This window comes from Pelodiscus sinensis, chromosome 11 (genome assembly GCF_049634645.1).
Source record: "Pelodiscus sinensis isolate JC-2024 chromosome 11, ASM4963464v1, whole genome shotgun sequence".
Taxonomy (NCBI): Eukaryota; Metazoa; Chordata; order Testudines; family Trionychidae; genus Pelodiscus; species Pelodiscus sinensis.
In genome coordinates, this window is record NC_134721.1 from 23,705,592 (window position 1) to 23,728,619 (window position 23,028).

General features: G+C 49.8%; 1 protein-coding gene across 7 annotated transcripts in view; it reads right to left on the reverse strand.

Moving 5' to 3' along the window:
• PLXNA1 (plexin A1) overlaps positions 1–23,028 on the reverse strand; it is a 356,246-nt gene that overhangs the window by 11,783 nt on the left and 321,435 nt on the right. For all 7 annotated transcript variants that reach the window (XM_075938786.1, XM_075938783.1, XM_075938782.1 and 4 more), the window contains 8 exons: positions 21,056–21,202; positions 19,597–19,756; positions 18,477–18,580; positions 17,644–17,740; positions 15,936–16,126; positions 12,394–12,563; positions 9,750–9,962; positions 1,745–1,895 (listed from right to left, as the gene is read on the reverse strand). In XM_075938786.1, the coding sequence (XP_075794901.1) occupies positions 1,745–1,895; positions 9,750–9,962; positions 12,394–12,563; positions 15,936–16,126; positions 17,644–17,740; positions 18,477–18,580; positions 19,597–19,756; positions 21,056–21,202 (1,233 nt within the window). The remainder of the gene's footprint in view (positions 1–1,744; positions 1,896–9,749; positions 9,963–12,393; positions 12,564–15,935; positions 16,127–17,643; positions 17,741–18,476; positions 18,581–19,596; positions 19,757–21,055; positions 21,203–23,028) is intronic.

Consider the following 23,028-nt stretch of genomic DNA (forward strand, 5'->3'; position numbering starts at 1 on the left):
CCCAAGCCCCACCCTCATGCCCCGGGGGGCCATGTATAAAGGCACTCTCCCTGCCCCATAGAGCCCTTGGTTTCTACCCTTAGTGCTAATGGGGCAAATCGGTTCAGTGAGCTGGACACTTTTCTACTAGGAAGTGGACCGAGAACTGCCAACTCCATTTCACAAAGGTACCCACACAGCCTGTTGGGTGGAGAGACGTTTGGTTGCGGCTGAGAGTCAAGTCCAGCGAGCTCACAGAGAAAGGCTCCATACACTAATACAAATTCTACTGAGTCATCCAATCCTCCTTTTTGTCTCTTTCTTCAATATTCCTGTCTACTGATGGTCCTCACCTCTCCCTGGCTCCTTCATGGCTTAGACACGTCCCTGTCTCTCTCAGGAGACAACGCTACAGCCAGGAGCAAAGGCTTTTTATTATCTAAATAAACCACTACTCAAACATAAGTTTTCACTCTGCTTTATTGGGACAATAAAATCTAGGTTATGTTTATATATATATATATACAAGAGTTATATATTTTATTGCTTTAATAAAGTATTGCAAGTATGTTTGAATGGTGCTTTATGAAGTTAACTTGTACAATTTACACAGATGGGCTTTTAACCACTCTTATTAATATTCAAGAGGATGCCTATTGGCATGGTCAGCTCATCCCTTCAAATGCCCCCTGGAATTATGAGCAAGGTCACCCGAGTATCTTCATGGGGTTGTATGGTGCTATGGGTTTGTTTAGAGCAGGTGGGGAAGAGGGAGGGAAAGTGGTGAGGCCGACCGGAAGGCAAATCCTGCCTTCCTTCACATCAGAAAGGAGTTTGGCAGTTTCCCATGCTACTTGCCAGAGGAAATATGGGTACAAAACCACACCCTTATCGGAACAATGCTCAGGAAAGGCCCAGGACTGAGGAGCTGCTGTAGGTTGGGATGGAGGGGTAATAATAAGAGCTGACTGACGAAGGCTTATAATAAGAATAGCATAAAGAGCTGCTGGTCACCTCTAGAGTAAACAGAGTCAGGAGTGAAGAGGAGAACTGAGGAAAAACTTGAGCATCATCTCTTTTGCCAGAGGAGGTTATGAAGACCAGGACTTTAACAGGGTTCAAAAAAGAGCTAGATAAGCTCATGGAGGTTAGGTCCATCAATGGCTATTAGCCAGGATGGGTAGGAATGGTGTCCCTAGCCTCTGTTTGCCTGGAAATGGATGAGAGGAGAGGGATCATGTGAGGATTCCCTGTTGTGTTCCCTCCTTCTGGGGCATCTGGCATTGGCCACTATCAGCAGAGATACTGGGCTAGATGGACTTTTGGTCTGAGCCATTATGGCCATTCTAATGTTCACTGTGCCTGGTTCTACTCTCTGCCCTCAGCTCCTTCTGTCACTTCCACCAGCATCACATTCACCTAGGGTGGGTGTGAATCCATGTGTGTGGAGGTCATAAAGTGTATTAGTGCCTGGTAACTTTCCATAACTGGCTGCTAGTCATACACACAACATGGGACAGGTAACTTTATTACACCCGGGGCTACTTTATTAGGCACTTTCACTGGGCAGCCTGTTATCGATCCAGTTATGCTTCTAGAAGTGAGATGAATCCTGCCACAACAGCAATATTTCCCCCTCTCTATTTCCTGTAAGATAATTTTTCTGGGCAGCAAGAGAGGGAAAGCCGAAACTGGGTGGGTGGGGGGAGGGGACTTGCTTGAAAACAAGATGTCTCAGCTCCCCCTCCCCCCACCATTGACTTACCTCATCCTTGTACTTGGTGATGTATGAGTAGATCTCGTGCAGCGCACTCATGCTGTTGAACTGGCTCAGGTGTAACCGGGACTGCTCCGCCAGGTACGCACTCATGTCCTGGTCACTGATTGCTGGCATTTTAGCAATATCTGCATAATATCTACAGGAGGTAGGAGAAACAGAACAGCATGTCTGAACCAGGGAGAGGTAGAAAGGGGAAGGGGCAGGCTCCCACGGGGCTCCTTCTGAGAGCAGCCTGTAGGCAGACTGAAAGGTGAATACAAGGAGCCTTTGGTTTCACAGTAAAAGTCCTATTCAGTGCTTTTCAGCAATAGCGCTCACAATGCTTTACAAAGGAGGTCAGTATCAGGATCCCCATTTTATAGCTTGGGTGACTGAGGCACAGAGAGGGGAAGGGATAAGACACCCAGCTGTCAAGTGGCAGAGCAGGAAATGGAACCTGGATCCCCTAGGGTCCGTTCCCGTGCTCTGCTGAGTAAATCACACTACCCCCCTTCCCCCGAAAAATTAACTTCTTATTATACTGAAGCAGTTGGGATAGTTAAACTCAGGGGTTCTCTGTGATTTTCCACTTGCCATCCTCAAACCATCCACTACCCCCTTCCACCCCAAACTACCCTCTTCTGCCTCCACACCCAATATCTAGAGCTCTGCATGGATACAAAATTGATATTTGCATCCACATTTGCATCCCGGTCAACAAGGACAAGTGTAGAGTCCTGCACTTGGGACGGAAGAATCCCAAGCGTTGTTACAGGCTGGGGACCGAATGGCTAAGTAGTAGTTCTGCAGAAAAGGACCTGGAGATTACAGTGAATGAGAAGCTGGATATGAATCAACAGTGTGCCCTTGTAGCCAAGAAGGCGAATGGCATGTTAGGGTGTATTAGGAGGAGCATTGCCAGCAGATCTAGAGAAGTGATAATTCCCCTTAATTCGGATCTGGTGAGGCCACATCTGGAGTACTGTGTCCAGTTCTGGGCCCCACACTATAGAAAGGATGTGGACGCATTGGAGAAGGTCCAGCAGAGGGCGACCAAAATAATTAGAGGGATGGAGCGCATGACCTGAGGAGAGACTGAGGGATTTGGGTTTGTTTAGTCTGCATAAGAGAAAAGTGAGGGGGGATTTGATAGCAGCCTTCAAATTCCTGAAGGGAGGTTCCACAGAGGCAGGAGAAAGGCTGTTCTCAGTAATGACAGATGGCAGAACAAGGAGCAATGGTCTCAAGTTACAGTGAGGGAGGTCTAGATTGGATATTAGGAAAAACTATTTCACTAGGAGGGTGGTGAAGCACTGGAATGGGTTACCTAGGGCGGTGGTGGAATCTCCATCCCTTGAAGTTTTTAAGTCTCGGCTTGACAAAGCCCTGGCTGGGTTGATTTAGTTGGGATTGGCCCTGCCTTGGGCAGGAGGCTGGACTTGATGACCTTCTGAGGTCTCTTCCAGCTCTGTGATTCTATGATTCGCAAAAATGAGCTGCAGATATCTACACCCACATTCCTGGATGTGGCTACCTGGGGATATTAAAGCAGATATCTGCAAATTTGCAGGGCTCTACTGATATCCCAGAATCCTTTCTGCTATTCCAGTCAACCCCTGCCCCAGGGCTACCACATATAGCACTTTGTTGTTGCAATGGTTCCTGTTAAGGTACTATGTCACAGGAAGCCAAAGATGACATTTCACAGTCAGTGCATACACTTGTGATAGTTTCACATCCACATCTGTAGTGTACACCTCCATGCAGAACATTTCATGAATTGCACCTTCCTCGGTCAGTAGTACTTATGACTGCAGCTAGCTGTGCTTGGAAAGGTTACTGCACCACAGGAAGGTGAGAAACCGTTTGAGGTTTTTAGTGAAAACAGATTCTGCAGAAAAGGTGAGAAACATCAGAAAAGCAGCTTAATGAGCCACCATGGGGTCATGACCCTAAGGCTGACAACCCTGCTTTCCCAGAATCAACAACAGAAAATGTGACTTCACCCTGACAAATGCTCCATGGCATCACACATCACCTGTTCCCAAACAGCACTCATTGTTAGCCAGAAGCATGATGGGGCAGGTCACCTAGAAGGCCACTGAAGTTATTGCTGGAGAAAGGAAGCAGGCCTAAATGGACCAGTGGACCAATGAGGTCTGATAGGTGATGGAATACTTGGCTTATGGATCAATAGTTTCACCCACTTCTACATGGCCCACTGGTGTGTCTGGGTAGGGCAAGAGAGGGGGATACGGGACTAGGTGGCTCATTGGTATGCTCAGCAAATTCAAGCAACTCCATAAATTGCACCCAAGGAGATTCAAAGCCATGGCACCCAGCAGGTGCATTATTCCAGCTGCATCTGACGTGCTTAGCAGTCTCCCCTATTCACGTCATCCACAGGGGCAGGATGTGCTGTGGAAGCCAGTCAAGCCTCTCCTGTGCTGCCCTCAATGGCAGAGGCTCCCAGCACACGCAAGGGATGCCCAGGTACATCACTTCCGGAGGTAAAAGCAAGGCCACCCAGACTAAAGTGAGCATTCCTGGGGAGTAGCTCAGTCACTCGCAGAACAGAATTCCACCAGGCCCGGTGCCCAGGATGGCTGCCTTTGTACATCGCTCTAGAGGAACATGCTAATCTTCGTTTTCCTAAAGTTATTTTGAAAACATTTTCGGGCAAAATGATCAAATGTACGGACTCAAATTATGCGGGAAGTAAAGTGGCAGACTCTGAGGGCAGACGTAGGTCCCTTTGGCCAGCAGGTTCTTAATACCTTCATGGACTGCTCCTGCAAAACCCACAACCATCAGGCCTCCAAATATCTGTGAATCCTGACTGAAAGCCCCACCCCCACTTGCTTTACCTCTCGTGACCCCAGGGAAATGAAAGCCAATGCAATTCAAAGTCAACAGTCTGGCACAGTGATTATTAGCAGTAGCAGCATTAGATGAATCCAATCTCACTGAGGTGGAACAATGCTGACTCAGACATTTGGGTGGGAGCAGATGGCAGCGTAACACCTCCAGGAGATGAACATGAGCCCGGTCTATCCTATAGTACTGAGAGCAGCCAAGAGCTCCTGTTAAGATGCTTATACAAGGCAGTCCCCAGCAGGGGTTCCAGCTGTATGTGGGGTGGGGAGGACGGAAACTTTGTGCATGCTGACAGAGCTGGAGAGTCTGCCTACTTACCCTATAAGCAGCAGTGGAAAAAGTTTGAGCACAGATTTGCCGACTACAGCAGCCCCCAAGGGACCCACTGTGCAGCTGAGGACATCAGACGTGGGTTCTCATCTGTTTCCATTCAGATTCTTCCTTCCGGGATAGAAAACACCTTCCATCCACTTCAGGGAACATGTGGGCAGAAGGACCAGGCCTTGGGCCTCACTGTTTCTAGCCATCTTCTAAATCAGTGGCCACTGAAATCACACCAAGCGCCTACAGGATGCGCCGTAAGATCATGTTTGCCTGGGAATCCAGCTACCTGGATCACGCTGTCTGAACTGCCCTTGATGGGAAGTGGGACTCTATGGGAGGTGAGAGCATGACATGGGGGCTCCCACGGCAGATGAGGGCATTCAGGGCAGCAGTACCAGATATCCAGCCAAAAGGGAGCAGAGAACCCTTTCTGGATTGAGACATATGCAGGAGGTGAGGAGCCACAATTAGTTTCTGTGCACATACTGACATCTCTAATGGACTGACAGCCCATGGATTGCTATCATTCCTGCTCAATGCCTACGAGCTGAGAGACTGCATCTTGCACAGCAGTGACTCAGGATGCAGCCACCTGGAAGCAAAACCAAGTGTGTCTCTCTCCTCCCCTCACTTCTGTGTGCTCTCCCTTTTAACTCTGTTTCTTCCCTGGAGTAGCCAACTGGCAAACTGCCCTTTTTTTTGCCTGGATATCATGATGATGGAGATAATAGACAGATCTTCCATTGGGACTGCCAGGTTCAGTCAAACGCTCTGCCTGCTTTCAAACTCTTCCTTCTGCAGTGCTCTGCAAGGATAATCCCTCCAAATTAAAATAGCAGCTACAGAGCAAAGTCCCACCACAGAGGAGAGAACAGGCTCCCCACAGGGCAGTCCCGACCTCTTCCTATCTGCTGCAGCTGCCTGCATTTCTCTTGTGTTTTCAGCTACACTGAGGTTCTAATACCCTCCAGGCAGGAACCTTGTCTTTTAATTTGCCTGCAAAGCACTATGCATGCCCCTATGGAGCGATACAATACAGAAAAACATTTCAAAAATATTTAGGCTGCAAAATCAAGGATTCAAAAGTTAGGAAATGCTAGATTTATAGTCGTCTGTATAACTTTAATTTGATCCTTTGCGCAGCCTCCCTGAGCACCGAATAGCACAGTGGTTCTAAGGGGAAAAGAGTATGGGATCATGTAGTTATTGACTGTATCCTTATGCATACGCACAGGAACGCTGATTTAAGGTTTCACAGGCAACTTTAAATCGGGTATATCCTAACTTTTGAGTGTTCATTTTTGCAACCTAAATAAAAGACAACACTCACTTTCTCCAAACTGCTGTTCTTCGAGTTGTGTTGTTCACTTCCATTCCGCTCAGGCATGTGCACACTGCGTGAACGGACATCGCAACATTTTTCCCTTTTCAGTCCCCATGTGGAGCCTCCTGGAGTGGCGCCTTCATGGTGCTCAACATATCACCCTGAAGCCCTGACCCCTCCATCAGTTCATACTTGCTGGCAACTCCGACAGAGGGGAAGGAGGGTGGGTACTGAAATGGACGTGAACAATGCACCGCGAGGAACAAGAGTTACGAAATGGTGAATAATGGGGGTGTTAAAGTGTAAACGTGCACATGCTTAACCAATGAGTCTGGTCTCCTCAGTTAACTGTCAATAGTTACATGCAGCCTTCTCCTCTCCCTTCTCCCACTGACTCTGTATCATAGGCAGCAGGGGCAAATGGGAGCTGGTGCACATGGGGAGCCAACTTTTAAGCAAGCTCCCCACAACCTCCGACTCCTGAGGAGCCACCTCCCCCTCCCACACACGTAAACATGCAACTGCTGAAATTTTCAGCGGTTACACATTTACCTAAATACATGTATTTTAGCATCCCTAGTGAGTAACCATCTTTTCTTCTCCCAGCGCTTGCCGAGGTGGAGTGGGAGTTAAGGAATCGTTGACTGGAGGACCACACTGCCAACAGCTGCATCGCCTCTGCCTTGCAGGTTGATACCGTAATGAGCAGCAAACTTGTGCTACAGGGACTAGATTGCTGCCCTGCAGATCTCCTGGATCAGTACTTGGGTGAAGAAAGTAGTTAAAGAAGTATGAGCCCTTGTCAACTGGGCCACGATCACCAGGGGAGGGAGCCTGGCTAGCTCATAACAGGTATGGATGCCGTCTGTGAGCCAATACAAAACAAGCTGTTGTAAGACTGGGAAACTCTTCAGTCAATCAGCTACAGAGACAGAGTTGGGCTGACTTCCTGAATGTCCGTGGTTGCTCAGTGAGGACGACGAGCACACTGTGGACATCTAGAGGATGCAGCCTCTGCTGGTGCACATTCCTATGCGGATGTGGATAAAAGACCAGCAGAAAGATATCTTGTTCCAGGTGAAACTGGGACACTACTTTGAGCAGATATGCCGGATGCAATCTGAGCTACACCTTTTCTTTATGGAAGACAGTGTATGAGGGCTCAGGTGTTAGAGCTGTCAACTCTGACACCCTCCTGGAGCACACCTGAGAGAAGAGAAATGCCAGTTTTCAACAATTTGTATCTCAGAAAAACTGGAATGGATTTTCATGGAATAAAGAACAAGCACTTCTCTAGCCCAGGGGCTTTCTCCTTGATGAATTTCAAAGGACTGCTGCAAACAACGGAGGTGATACGGTTGACAAAAATCACAAGAATCTTTTACCATGGAAAACATTAGGCAATCTTAAAACAGACTGGCTTCCTCCAAATGCCAAGCCCCAAACAAAGCACTAAGGGGCTGTGTGACGAGGTCGTGGAATGGAACGTGTCCTCACTATTAGACCTCCGCATGGACAGGGGCGAGTTGCTCCCGCCCTCAGCCGTGGCAAGAGCAAAGCCGGCGGCCGGAGCAGAGCTGGCGAGCGGCAGCCTGACCCCGGGCTGCGCAGGCGCCGCAATGCCGACGCAGGCGCAATGGGAGGCAGGTCAGGCAAGGACACTGGGGACGGGGAAGGGAAACGGTCCCCGGACTCCGGCACAGGCGCAGGGGGAGGAGCGGCAGCTGTAAAAAGGGAAGATGAGGAGGACAAAGGGGGGGGGGAGGCAGGGATCGTGGAGGAAGGACTGAGGACAAAAGAGCAGAAGGGTGAAGGAGAAGCCAGGATGCTCGAGGGTGAGGAAGTAGCCCAGGGCGGGCGGACGGAGAACCACTTGCGGCCTGATGCGTTTAGGTGGTTAGCCCCGTCAGCCAGGTGGGTGGCATCCTGAAGGAGCACCCCCACCTTAGGGCCCTGGGCTGGGGCCTGGAGAGGGGGTGGGCCCAGGTCCCCCTCAACTCCCAAGCGGGATGATCATGCAAAAAGCGTTCCCGGCCATGCTGACTGAGGGAGCGCGGTCGGGAGGTCTGAGACAAGGACCGAGAAGAAAGGGGGCCCCCAGGGTAGGGGGACGGACCCTCTCACAGGCTCCATTAGCAGGCAGATGCCCCTGGAGTCCTGAACTTTCCACATCCCAAAGACCACCTTTCAGCAAACAGTAAGACTCTCTGTTGCAATGGAATCTCTAAAGAAAAACCACAGCATTCACCAAGCCCTCTTCAATATGATGTTCTCGGTCATGCTTACAGATGCCTTTCATGACTGTGATACCAGGACTGGCATCAGATACTTGACCAATGGCAAGCTCTTCAATCTGAGGAGGCTACAGGCAAAGATGAAGGCAGAGGTTTGTAGGCTGTTTGCTGAGGCCTGCTCCCTGAATGCCAAATGTGAATGTGAGTCTGGCACATAGGAGAGGATGGACTACTTCTCTTCAGTGTCTCACAATCCACATCAAGATGACAAAAGTGTTGCGCCAGCCTACACCAGGAAAGCCTCACATAAAGCTTGTTATCCCATTGAATGGTCAATCCCTGCGAGAAGTGGACACGTTTGCCTACTTTGGCAGTACACCGCCCCATGCAGTTCACATGGCGATGATACCAACACAAATGCATGGGAGTGCAGAGACATCCGTCAACAAACAAAACTGACAGTCTACAAAGCCATCGTATTGCCAGCTTTGATGTATGCATGGAAAACATGGACAGTGTGTGGACAGTGCCATGCTCTGAAGCTGAACCAATTTCACACGAGCTATCTGAGGATACTGATGAAAATAAGATGCAAGACAAGGTTCCAGATACTGAGGTTCTCGTACAAGCAGGTATTCCAAGCACCCATATGCTGATGAAACCACAGATGAGATGGGCAGGCCACATCCCCAGAAAGTCAGATAAGCAACTCCAAGAGAAGGTTTTTAAGGCAAGCTAAAGGAGGGAAAGCGCTCTCAGGGAGGGCAAAAAAAACTTTCAAAGACTCCCTCAAGTTATCCTTGTTGCATTTCAACACTGACCTAGAGATTTGGGAAAATCTCACTCACGATCGTTCCACCTGGCAAAGCCTCATCCATTCTGGAACTACAGCGTCTGAACAGAGGAGAACTACTGGGGCAGAAAAGTGCCAGCAACATAAATCTGATGACAGCAGCATGTCTGCTGTTAATCAAATAACCCATAGCGGCATCTCTTGTTCAGTGTGCCGCAGACAGTTCAAAACTCAGACCGGCCTGATCAGCCATTCACATGTTCACAGAAACCAAACCAAACAGTGATGTCAGGGTCATCTTCGAACTCAAAAGATTAACAACAACACAGGAGAATGACTGCACTAGCCAAGTCTTGTAACAGTGCACGATGTGGACTATGAGAGCTGCAAAACCCCCATTCGCATATTACAGACATCATGTATATAGAGCAAGGAGGAAGCAATGCTGAGGTCACTCACCTTTCTACCCAGCTTTTATAGTTGGGGATGTCCTTGGCATACAGTAGTTTGTTGGAGGGAGAGTCTTTCCCCAGCTTGTGCTCAGAAGTTGAGCAGGAGTCCATGAATGTCTGAGCCACCACGGATAGGCAGGCATCAGTAATACTGTTCTTGTGAATGTCAAACACAAACTGGGGGTTCTTAATCACATTCACCCAAAAACGCAGAGGTAGACTGAGGAAAGAAAGAAGAGAGATGGTCACTGCAGGAAACAAGGCCCCAGTGAGGAGCTAGTGCAAAGAGGCCTCATCAGCTTCTTGGACAAGCCTGAATTTAGCAGATTCTTTTAAGAAAGGGGCAGATGGTTCCCAGGTACTCCCCTCAAGCCTATGCATGCAGGCATTCACTCTGCTTTCAGGGCTTTTCCTCTCTTGGGTTACTGTAGATATGTGGGGCATGGGTATTGGTGGGGGACAATCTACAAATCTCATATCCAGGGCCTAAGGAGGGTGTCCCTTCCTGGAATTTATATCAGAGAAGGTGTTTTTAATGCATCACCATGCAGATCTCCTACCCCTCTGAAGTAACTACACCATTGCAAGGGCTCCTGTGTGGAACAGGGCCCTGGGAGAGACTTTGCTTAAGAATAGTTCCTGGCTAGTCCACAGTTATATTGGGGTCTTCAGGGATCCTAAAGGAAGGCCATCACAGTACTCTGCCTTTCTTTCCTGTGCAACTGTCCCCTCCCAAGTGAATTATCTCCATTCCGAATCCTGAAGGAGGGCCTTCCTCTCCTCTTTCTCCACGCACTTTCTTAAAGCATCCACCATTGACCAAAACCGCAGGGGTCCCATTTAACCCCTACGAGCACTACTATTGCCTCAGTTTCTGCGATCAGGTCAGCTGTCTGCTCCCATTCCATGGGAAAGGGCTCCATTCCATGCCTGGACCTCGTGCCAAATTGTGCAAAATCTCCTTCCCTCCTCAGCTGATCCTTTTAACCCCCCTTGTGGCACTTTACATGAGCCTGCCTGGACCCTGTGTAGGGGAAGAATTGTTAGGCTCTTCAATGGAGTCACTAAGGCATTTATTATCAGAGGAAAATGCTGGCTACTTCAGGGCTTGTCTCCATTATGCCGGGGATCGACACTGCAGCGATTGATCCACCGGCCGTCGATTTATTGCTTCTGCTTAGATGCAATAAATCAATCTCCGACCACTCTCCCATCGACATTTGGACTTCACCAGGAGAAGAATAGCCAGCACTGATGGGAGAGCAGCCCCCCCCCAACATTACCACACACGAGACGCCGCGGTAAGTACATCAACTTCAACGAGGTTTTTTGCGTCACTGAAGTCACGTGGATTAGACCGACAAGGGGGTTAATGTACACTAGGCCTCAGATAGTTTTATAAAGAATTTATGAATTACAGCATGAGAGGGGAATCCTAGCCGGTGTCAGACCACTCTTCTCATCTAGCCTTATCCCACCCACAGTTCAGTAGCATCTCTCACTAGAAGGTCCTCAGAGATGGAGCCCTGCTATAGAGCTCCTGAAAACCCCGCTAAGCTTCCCTGCGTCATCAACAATGCTTCTAAGACACCAGATGCTGGGCTCCCCGTGACTCTTATAATGAGGGTGCTGGATGCACATACATATTTCAATCCGTGAAGGGAGCAGCCTCAAGAAATCAGCTCCACGCATTGAATTAGCGCTCAGAGATAAGCGTAACATTAGTATGCAGGAGCCTGCATCCCAAGCCCTGTGGAACAGGGCTCCCTCCGCCTACCAACTCCTTCCTTCCTTCCTTTAATATAGAAAGCAGAGTTATAAATCAGTTCCGAGCGTTTCCGCACTCTCGTCTCTCCATTTAAAAATGTTTCTTTTCCTGCCCTGCTAATTGCTGACAGTTACTGAACTATACAAAAGCAATTTGGCTGCCATTTAACAAATGCCAGACATGGGAACGTATGTCCTCGTTGCCAGTAACGGCGAGGAGATCAGAGAGATGAAATCAGCGAGGCAGCAGAAAAGAAGAATGCCACGCGAGGGGGGAGTTGTGGAGAAGCGATGCCTATGTACAGAGAGGTGCTAGCCCCATCACATTGCTCACTGAGCTCTCCTCGGCACCTGCCTCCCTCTCCTGGAAGCAATTAGGAAGCCTGAAGGTCAGCTCTTCAGACGAGGCTAGGGAGGATGTGTGTGGGGTATTACATCACCTTGCCACGACAGGCTTGGCTATGCGGCAGGCTGGGATTCACGTTGCAAATGCTGCCAAGTGGTATGAAAATACAACCCGGGGTTTGCAAGGGCAGGGGGCCATGAATCTCAAGGTGAGCTGGGCATTTAACTGCACAGCCCTGCCATAGTTCAATCGTGGAACACTAATACTTCAGGATGGGAAGTTTATGGGAAGTGTGGCATGGCTGGGACTGTTATAACAAAGCGAGCAAGGGGCTCACCTACCTCAAGAAATACTGGGAGATAGATAGGCTTCAGGGCCCTATGTTTCCTCACTCAGGTCACTTTCAATGATCTGCCCTGGCTGAGGTTGGCAAATCCAGATTTCCCATCACAAGACTGGAGGCATTCATTAGCTGGGACAGGACAAATGGAAATGCTGATGCCCCTCCCGACACCTGGCACCTGCCCTACCCAATTACCAGTTACTCTTCCAGGTGTGCCTGACGTCATAATCGTTGATCTGATGTTTATCGGCTTGTTCGTCCAGGAAGTCGAACATGTACTTGATGGCGAGCGGCAGGGCGCTCCCACGGTGCGCTGTGCTGAAAATGGTCTCAAACAGGTCATCGACGAACTTCTGCAAGGTGCCCTGGAGATGAGGAATGGAAAGTGGCTGCTCAGTCCTGCCCAGAAAGTCATGCATTGGAAGAAAGGAGGAAGCAGTAGAGCTACCCAGCAATTTCAGAGATTAACTTCATTGCTACCCCCATTAATGGGCCAGCATGTGAGATGGGGCTGGTAGGAGGAGGGCCAAAGCCATAGGAAAGCAAGGAAATACACCGGTCCTTAATGGGGAGAATACCCTGGGATGACAAGGAGATCTCAGTGATTCTTGGGTGTTATCTGGCACCATAACTCAAGCTGCTACCTGTCCACCCCACAAGAGAAATATGTTGTGCTGCTTCACAGCATGGCACAGTAGCTCTCCTTCATGTTCCGTTAGCCAGGCCAGCATCTTGGTCACTGCTGTGTCTGAATAGTGAGGGAAACCCAGTCGCATTAACAACTTTTTTTGGTGCTATATTATTTGGTTCGTGACTTCCAAGGATAGATGTGATCATGGCTTTCAATTCCTGGTGAGGGGAGCTCAACCAGAAACCTAACTGCAAGGAAAAACCATAAGAATGGCCATACTGAGTCAGAACAAAGCTCCATTTATCCCAGCATCCTGTCTTCTGACAGCGATTACCTGTTCTCTTCATTCCCTCTGGAGCACCTGGCATTGACCACTAAGTGACCCCTCCCCTGTTGCCCATTCCCAGCCCTGACAAAGAAGCTAGGGACACCATTTCTGCCAATCCTGGCTAACAGACAGAGTACGTCTACACTGCAAGCTTCTTTTGGAATAAGCTTTTCCAGAAGATATCTTCTGGAAAAGCTTATTTTGAAATAGAGCATCCACACTACAGGAAAGCCTCAAAATTAGTCTGAGGCAGGCTCCCCTAATGTGGATGCGCTATCTCGACTTAGAGCCCCAGGAGGCACTGGAGAGGAGTAACTTAGAATGGTCCTGGTGAGGAGCTATTTAGACATAGCAGCAGTGGAATATCTACACATGCCCTCTTCCAAAAAAGCTTTTTCGGAAAAGGGCTTGTTCCTTGTGGAATTAGGTTTACTGCCGTCGGAAAAAGCCGTCCGTTATTTCAACTTTCTGTCAAAATAACGCAATTGCGGTGTGGACGCTAGTATTGTTTTTCCAGATTAATGACCGTTAATCCAGGAAAATGGTGCAGTGTAGACGCACCCACAGTGAAGAAGCTATCCCCCATGAATTTATCTCACTCTTTTTTGAACCCTGTTAAAGTCTTGGCCTTCACAACATCCTCTGGCAAGGAGTTCCACAAGTTGATTGTGTGTTATGTGCAGAAGTACTTCCTTTTGTTTGTTTCAAACCTGCAACCTATTAATTTCATTTGGTGACCCCTAGCTCTTGTGTTATGGTTAAGAAATAAATCACGCTCTATTCACTTTCTCCACGAGTCATAATTTTATAGAACTCCATCATATCCCCCTTTAGTCATCTCTTTTCCAAGAGAAACATTTCTAGCCTTGTTAATTTCTCCTCATATGGGACCCGTTCCAAACCCCTAATCCTTTTTGTTGCCCTTTTCTGAAGCTTTTCCAATGCCAATATACCCTTTTTGAGATAAGGTGACCATATCTGCACACAGTATTCAAGATGTGGGCGTACCATGGATTTACATAGCAGCATTAAGATATTCTCTGTCTTATTCTCTATCCCCTCCTTAATGATTCCTAACATTCTGTTTGCTTTTTTGACTGCTGCTGCCATTGAGTGGCTGTTTTCAGAGAACGTCCATAATGACTCCAAGATCTCTCTCTTGAGTGGTAATAGCTGATTTAGTTCCCATCATTTTGTATGTATGGTTGGGATTATGTTTTCCAATACGCATTACTTTGCATTTATTAACAATGAATTTCATCTGCCATTTTGTTGCCCACTCACCCAGTTTTGTGAGATCCTTTTGAAGCGCTTCACAGTTCTGCTCTGGACTTAACTATCTTGAGCAGTTTTGCCTCAGCTGCAATTTTTGCCATGGCGCTGATTACCCCTTTCTCCAGAGCATTTATGTATTAAAAAAACCAAACTTGGCTCCCATTATAGTGTCTGAGTCCTTCACAAACATTAATGAATTTGCCCTGCACTACCCTACCACCTAGGGAAGGATTATTCCCATTCTACAGAGGGGGAACAGAAGCACATAAATGCTAAGTGAACTGGCTTTCCTGAGTCCATCGCCACAAGCCCACCCCTCCTCTCGAGGTCAGGCTCAGACATACAGCAGCTGCTGTGCTGCAGAAAGTTATGAGCATGCCCAGATACGATGAACGTGCCACAATGTTGAATGCACAAGGTACATCATCATTTATTTCTTCACTGAGCACAAAGTGAGCTAAGCACCATACAAAGAAACAAGACATGGTCCCTGCCCCCGAGACTTTACAATTTAATGTCTCTGTTTTGCTGCCAATGCACCAGTTCCACCCCAGATAGCAAGCACCTGCTGTGTAACTGACTATATTAGCTCAGCGTGGGCAGAACACATCTGATTTGCTCTTGAATGTTCCAGGCTTGTTCTAACATGCCACTCAGCTCCACAGACTGCCACTGGAAACAGAACAGTCCAGAGCAGATTGCTACGGCTGGTGGTGGGGTTTGGTTCGGAGGAGAAGAAATACCTTGTAGCATGTGCATCTCAGCTCCTGCAATTAACGGGGTCCTCTCCCCTCAAAGCACAACAGTAGGGCTTGGTCTGCCTCTCCTATTGACCTGACATGTGGCAATGGCAGAATCTGGGGCATTTGTGTCCTAAGCTAAGAACTGGTAAAATGAAAACTCTCACCACCTGAACAACGGGCACTGGGGAAATCAGTGTTTGGATCACGTGAGGATGGGCGGGAAGTGTTGGCAGCTAGTTCCTCGGCCAGACGGAATCAGTGCTGCTACCTTTCTACAGCTCTGGAACCAACAGCAAACGCGAGCGCTTGGCTAGAGGACGAGCAGCAGGAATGGGGGTTGAGCCCCACTGTGGCACTTGGCACTGGTTGGGGCTGAGTCTGAAGACAGCAGGGCAGGGTTATCTGGTGGGCTATGAGACAACTGGAGAGGGGCAGAGCCACTTGGTGGAACTCAGAGGCAACAGGACAGGTGGGGCACGTTTTGAACTCCACTGGATGGGAGGTGCAGACCTCTGGGGCCAAGCTGCCGGGCGATGAGAGAAAGGGAGCCCCCGGAGCTGCATGAACAGGATTCCAGACTGCTCCCTGTCCACAGAAGACATGAAAGGCATGAGCCAGTATTATCTGTGTGGAACCTGTGCTGCACCCAGGCAAGGAAGCTGGCTGGGTGGCACAACCAAGGGCATCCCAGGAATGGTTCCCAGTCAGCACCCCCTTCTCCCACCTCTCCTCCCCCTGTGAATGCTTCCCTGAACTGTACCTTGGTGGCCAACAGACGGGTCAGGTAGATCTCGGAGACCATCTTGCTGCCCCTGTCGCCCTCCCTTTGATCCATGTGGTCATGATTCTTCACCAGGTGCCATAGCTTGGTGCCACTCTCTAGGTCAGGCGTGATCATGGGGGTCCGTGAACGGAGACTATCGGGGCTGCTGGCTGTCCGGAGCATGCTCTCTGTGGGAAAACCAAACACAATGGGACCTTCCCTTCCCTCCTTCTAAAACCCTCATCCTCACCTGCTTCCCCTATTCCTCCCTTCCCTTCAGCAGGCCCGCACACACATGCACCCACATGAATGCACACACACACACACACACACACACACACACACACACACACACACACGAACATCCACACGCTCACCCCCCCACCTACACGAATGCACACCCACACGCTCACACACACCCACACACCCACACATGAATGCGCTCACACACATCCCACACTCAACTGTTTCACACGCACTGCACCCAGAATTCAACCACACAGCTTGATGACTTGGGTGGCTCAGGGCAGACTGATAGGGCCGTGCATGCTGCTCAGTCACCAGGTTCACTTCAGGCCTGGTCAGCGGTGAGCAGGAGCAGTTACCATCTGACGTCCCCTGCTCAGTGTCCCATGCGAAGGGAGTTCAGTGGAGACAGCAGACAGCTGTCCATAGCACAACTGCGTCCACACTCTGGCCTCTCACTTTAGTTTTAGCACACAGAACGGTGACTTCCAGCCAGGAGGGAGGCTCATTGGCAGGACAGCCTGAGCAAAGCTGCTCTGCAGCTTCTTGTACTGTTTCTGTTCTGGGGGTGCAGGAAGGACTTCAGGCGACAAGCCGCCTACACAGCACCTCTTGTGGACCTGAAATTCTCTTACACAAACCCTCCCTGAATCAGGTGTCCCAGTGCCTATTTGAACTTGCAGTCTGTTTTTGTTGTCTAGGAAGGGGATCCCTTACTTGCTAGGGTTGCCAGGTGTCTCGGTATTCACCCAGACACTCTGGTATTTTTGGCTCCTGTCCGGTAAAAAAATTCAGAGAATATGGACACCCAAAAAGTCCGGTATTTTCTGAATTTTTCCCTGGCCAAGAGGCAAAAATGCCAGGCACCTGGCAACCCTAAAAACACTCAGTGCCCTCCTCCCCCCTCAGCTTACCTGGATCCCCAAGGCTGTCGGCAAAAAAGACCTAGGGGAAGCAATGCTTTCCCCTGGGTCTTAGTGCTTAACTACTCCCCTGTTCCTATTCCTGCACTTAAAAGGGACATGCTGGGTTTTTTTTTCCTCAACAACTTTGGTCCCCCCCCCCTTTTTTCCCTTCAACAGAATTTTTTCCTGGTGTTTTTTTTTGGAGGGGAGGGTGTGTTTGGTATTTTTGTTTCAACCATCTGGCAACCCTATTAGTAGCTCTCCCTCTTTGCACATTCCCCCTCTGTACCAGGTTGCACCAATAAAGGAGAAGGGCACGTGGTTATTGGAGGCCGTGCTCTCAGGCTGAATGGAGCCCAAAGCAAATGGGAGGGCACAAGAGACCAGGGAAGTGGGTGGTACTTGTTTCAATACATGGTGCATACTGTAGCCTGCCTCCTTTTCTGTTCTGTGTCTTTGCCCACGCACCCTCCAGCTCTAGTCCCTGGCTTGTCCGGAAGGGCTGTTCCCATTGGCTCCAGAGAGCAGGCTTGCAGGATTTCCCCCGCACTCACCGTATCTGCTGAGCGACTTGGTGAAGGTGGAGGAATTGGAGATGTTGTACGCGGAGTTCTGCTTGGGCACCAGTGCCACGGAGGAGCCGTCAGTCACCTAAAGGCAGAGCAGAGACACCAGAATGTGATTCATGGAGATGCACAGCAAGGGGAACACCACTGCAGCAGCGAGAAACCACTAGCTTTCAAGGTTCACTAATGGCCCAGCAAGCCCTCAGCTCCTTCCCCCTGTACTGCCCTCTAGAGCAGTGGTGTTCAACCTTTTTTATTCACAGGAAAATGTTGGTTAAACAAGAAACAAAAAAAAAAAAAAAAAAAAAAAAAAAAAAAGCGCGACCCCTTTAATTTAAAGTGCTGGTCCACTCCCCCCACTGAGCCAGGAAAACAAAATGGCGGCCAGCCCGGCTCTGCGATCCCCCAGGAAGACAGGATTGCGCACTGCTGCTCTAGAGCACTAATCTCCAGCGAATGCAAACCAGAACCACCCTTCACCTACTTCACACAACAGAGACGCTGGGAAGCATTAAATGGGATGCTCATCAGGACCCACAGATAATGGCCCCCTCTCTCACTCACCGGTGGGCTTGCTGGGCAGGGAGATGAGCAGCTTCCTCTCCACTTTGTGAGGCTCACAGGTGGTGTTGGCTATTCCCAGAACTGGGCAGTGCACCTAAGTCTCCCTGCAGCACTAGAAGCGAGGAACATGGACTCGCAGCCAATCCAGTTCTCACACCATGGTAGGGAAGAGCACTAAACCTTCAAATACCCGGACTAGGCCAAATTCCCTGGCAGCTGGCAACTGCCCACTGCCCTACCTCTGTGGGCGACCTGACCTGGTAGTGGGCGAGGGTGTTGAGCCTTTTCCAGTCATTGTCTATCTTTGTGGTCACATCTTCATCCTGCAGAATGATTCGGGCCATCCTGCCCTGCCGCCACTCTGCACCAATGCAAGAGAAAGGCAGGGAGTTAGTAGCACTCTAGACGGGACGCAAAACAAACGGGAGGGAGAGAGAAGGAGCAAGGACCCTAAGCCCTGGCACAAACAGCTAGGCTATGTCTACACGGCAGCGTTATTTCAGAATGTCAGTTATTCCGTGCGTGTCTACACAGCAAGCCCGTTATTCCGAAATAAATAATGCCAGTTTGGGCCTGGCATCCCTGACTAACTTTACTCCTTTATTCTTCATCCTCTTGCCCCTCACTGGGAATGGGATGGGTCACCATATCTGGTCTCCTCCGCTCCAGTCTCAACCCACTGCCAGGAATGTAGATCACAAACCAACCCAGAGGGGTTTCTAATCCATCAACCTCCAGCTGCTACAATTCACAGTTTTATTCCTCAGGTTCCTCACATCTTTGTTGACACCTTAAGGATTCCTCCGTATTTGACATCCATTGCTTGGAGGTCAAAGCCACCAGCACCAGAATGCCAGCCCAACTGCACCGAATGGCTCCTCCTCTGAATTGGAGTTCCAGTTAATGCTCCTTTCAAACCTTTCCCTGGGGTCTCTGTGGGGAGATGTGTGGATCTCCCACCGTCTCGAAGACAAAAGTATGATCTTCACTGCCAGCCTGGAGGGTAGGAGTCCTGGACTGGAAAGCACAACCGGGTCTCCTGCATGCCAGTGTGCAGCATTTAACACCAAGCTGTTCCCATCATACACACAGCCGTGTATACCATGCACTGCTTGGTACGAAACATATTGTACACCTAGCCCACAGTGACTGGATACATGTTCTCTATGGCACGCAGTGGTGGACTAAGACAGGATAGAATGCAATTGCCCTGCTAGGCCTTGTGTTCTACAGGACACCTCCTTTGGGGTGTTGAGCTCCAGGTCCTATGGAAACACTTCGACTGGCTTGAGCGCCCCCGCATTGGGCTCTTCTAGTCAACATTTATGCTCCCTCTGACCTACCCCTCTGGCAAATGCCTCTGTCTCTTTATCTCACCCAGGTCCATGTCTCCTGCCTTGGGTCTCTGGGAGTAGGGCACCCCCTTGTAGACGGCATCTAGCAGCTTCTCCTTCACCTGTGTGATGGTGTCACAGTTCAGAACCTTGACGGGAATCTCGGGGGCATTCTCATTCTCAGGGTTCACGCAGTTCAGCGTCTGTGCAGCACAGGGAAGCAGAGAGATTTGTGTGATGGGATGCACTTTGCCTTTGGCCAGGAACATAGCACCAGGGCACAGGTCTCACAGCTCTCCACGGGCTGTGCCTCCACAGCCCAGACAGATCACTTTGAGGAGAGGCGGTTCTGAAGCATTCCCCTGCCCCCCACCTCGCCCCAGGAAGGCAGAGAGGCATCGACAAGATCCCAGCCGCCAGCAAACTAGAGCAAACCCATAAAACTATGCAATCCTAAGCCACGCTCAGGCCTGGATGCCAGGCCATGAGAGCGTGAAGCAGGGGAAGGCCTTGTCCCCAACTTCTGGAGAGCATAACATGGAACAATTAGCAGTTCCAACTTCACAGCTGTCTTGATGGGACAAAGCAATAGATGGCTTCAGGGAGACTTGTCCTACATAATCTTAAACCTGGTCTACACTAGACAATTAGGCTAGCTTAATTAAATTGGACAGGGGTGTGAAAAATCTATGCCCCTGAGCAGGGAGATGGAGAACTACTGCTGGCTGTACTGAAGAACTACACTGGCACAGCTGAGGATAATAGGCAATCGAAAGGTAACCAACCCCTTGTCTCCCACAGTGTTCCCTGGAAGTTGTGCGCTCATGTGGCCACTCAGGAGAGGTTCAAATGCCACCCAGCTGATTGGCAGAGCACACACAGCTAGTTTTGTGTTTCTACTGGTGGTGCACATTCACACATGTCTCAGTGCACATGCAACATTTACTCTGCACGTGGGTGGAAAAAAATCTGCATCTGGATGGAAAAAATTAGAGGTAGCATGTCTTGCCACCTCCAAAGCAATCCAAGGGAAGATAAGCAGGCAGGAGTCAGCACTGGGCTTAATCATGGGCAGGGTGGAGGCGGTGAGAACTAGTACCTATTTGCAGGCTCTGAAAAGAGGGAAGATCTATAATATCTGCAGCCATCTCAGCCCTCTGCAGAGATGCCCTTGTCACGCCTCCAAAAACCATTGGGCTGTGCTCAATATCCTCTCCTCCCCCTCCATCTCTGCCTGGCCCCACAGTATATCGGTGAACTACACCCAGCCATCCAGCTCTGCTGCCAGGGCCAGCCTTATCACTTCCCTCCTCCCCCGCCCAGGACGCGGGAGAACTATGTGCTCAGGGTGGAAGGCACTACCAGGGATGCTCGAGAGAGAAAAGGAGACAACAAACAGCTCTCTGCAAAGTACCTTGGGTGCCTTAAAGACCTCGCTAAATACCTGAACCTAGGGGTCCTGGCAAGAACCAGTCCTGGGCGAGGCTCCTGCTTGCACTAACCAGCATTTTGTAGTCAATCTGCTGCCGGATAAGCTTGTCTTCACTCAGCGAGTAGCGGGCCTCTCCAGTGATGGCATCAATGGGTCCCTTCTCCATCTGCTGTTTGATGGCGCAGTACAGCATAAAGAGAGGTTCTCCAGCACACTCCTGTGGAGCAAGGGGAGGGAGGAAGAGCGAGAGGTGAGAGGGCACCAGCCACCAACCACAACTCTGCAAGGAAGCCCTCCGTTATTACAAGGAGAAGCAGAATGCAGGAGTCTGTCTCATCCTCTCAGGATCAATCACTGGCTCACGGACCAGCGTGTGGCCTTTCAAATACCGTCCCCAGCACATGCCTCGATCGTCCCAGGCTACCTTTCTACAGCTCTGGAACCAACAGCAAACACTAGGTTGTCAAATGCTTTGAGGAGCATTGGCTCTAAAATATTGCACAAAACTCAACCCCCGCTGTGATCTCCACAGCTGGGGCAAATGGAGGCAATTTCCTTCCGTTTATCGCCCTCCGAACCAGCCGCTGTTTGTTTCCTTTTCTCGCCCGTTCCCACAATGCTTTCCAGCCATTCGCTGCTGGACCCTGCCCAGATAGGAGGGAGCCCATTTTGCAGGCGAGGAGACACAGGCAGAGAGGCGAAGCTCCAGACCAGAGAGGGAGCAGTGCTAGTCTGAGCTCAGAGCGCCCCTCTACATCTGAACTGGATAAGGTCTGTCAGACATCTTGGATTTTCTGCCCTTGTGGAGAATCCTGAACTAGGGCCTGAGCTAGCCCCAGGAAACCACCCATGAACTGGACATCCTGCCAGATGGGGAGGGGCAGCACCATGGACCCCACGCCAGGATTACAAAGCGTGAGGCCAAGGATTGCTCCTTCTTTGAGAGGCCGGACAGAAGGATACATGGGAAACACTGATATGACAGTGACAAGTGGGGACCACAGTTAAATTCGAGAGACAGAAGGTACTGACAACCTCATCAGCGGGATTTTTAGCGGAGTTTGGTCTGAGTGATGGGGTTTCCTTCCATTCACTCAGACACTTGGCCAGACACGCTGCCTGCCTAGGAAGCAAGGCATGTCCGCACTGTTAAACAATGTGCTACCAGACTTCTCTCCACCCTTTCAGTCACTACTGCCCAGTAAAGAGGGGAGTTGGGAGAACACATGTAGAAAAGGGCATTGCTACAGGAGAGTGAGGCATGAAAAGGGGACGCAATAGAAATGTATTAAACTGCAACGTTCTTGGAAAAGACAAGGCCAGGCCAAGGGTGCAAGTAATGCCCCCTTGTGCACCAGGGGTTCTGGGAGAGGGGTGGAGGAGTGAAAGGAGATGGGATGGATACGTACTGGGTCATGGCAAATGGAAGTGGTGAGGAGATGGAAGGAGATCGAAGAGAGCAGGGAAGTGGGAGCGTAGGAGAGGGTAGAGCCAAGTCCTATAGCGATGACACTGCTCACATAGTGCCCCTCTATTTGAACCTTCCTGAATTGCATGCCCCTCCCAGAAGCAGGCTTTGCCCAACCAAACAGGGACAGGAAAGGGGAGGGAGCTAGAAAAAATTCCAACAGCTTCCACCCAACAAGCCCCCCATCCCCACCCGTCCGCCTTACAAATAAATTGTACTTTGGTGCAAAGTGCGGCTGCTCTCCCTGTCACCATATGCTGTTAGCATCTCGTTAGCATCTGCGGTAATTAAAGAGACAGCTGCTAACGAGCAGGAACAGGCATACATCATCCCCAGACCTTCCGACAACACGCCTGTCTTTGAAATTATGTTTCATTTGCAAACTTGGCTTCATTAAGTCAGCTTGGAAAAGAGAGAGAGAGGGAGAAAGAGCCCCAGTGTGGGTGCCGTGCTGTTTATTAATAGCTGCCTCGTAACGCAAAAGCAAAATAATGACCGTAAACCAACAAGCCCGTTCAGCAATTCCAATCCAGCCTGTGGAGACGCGCCTGCCTTTCTAGTTCACTTCCTTTGCC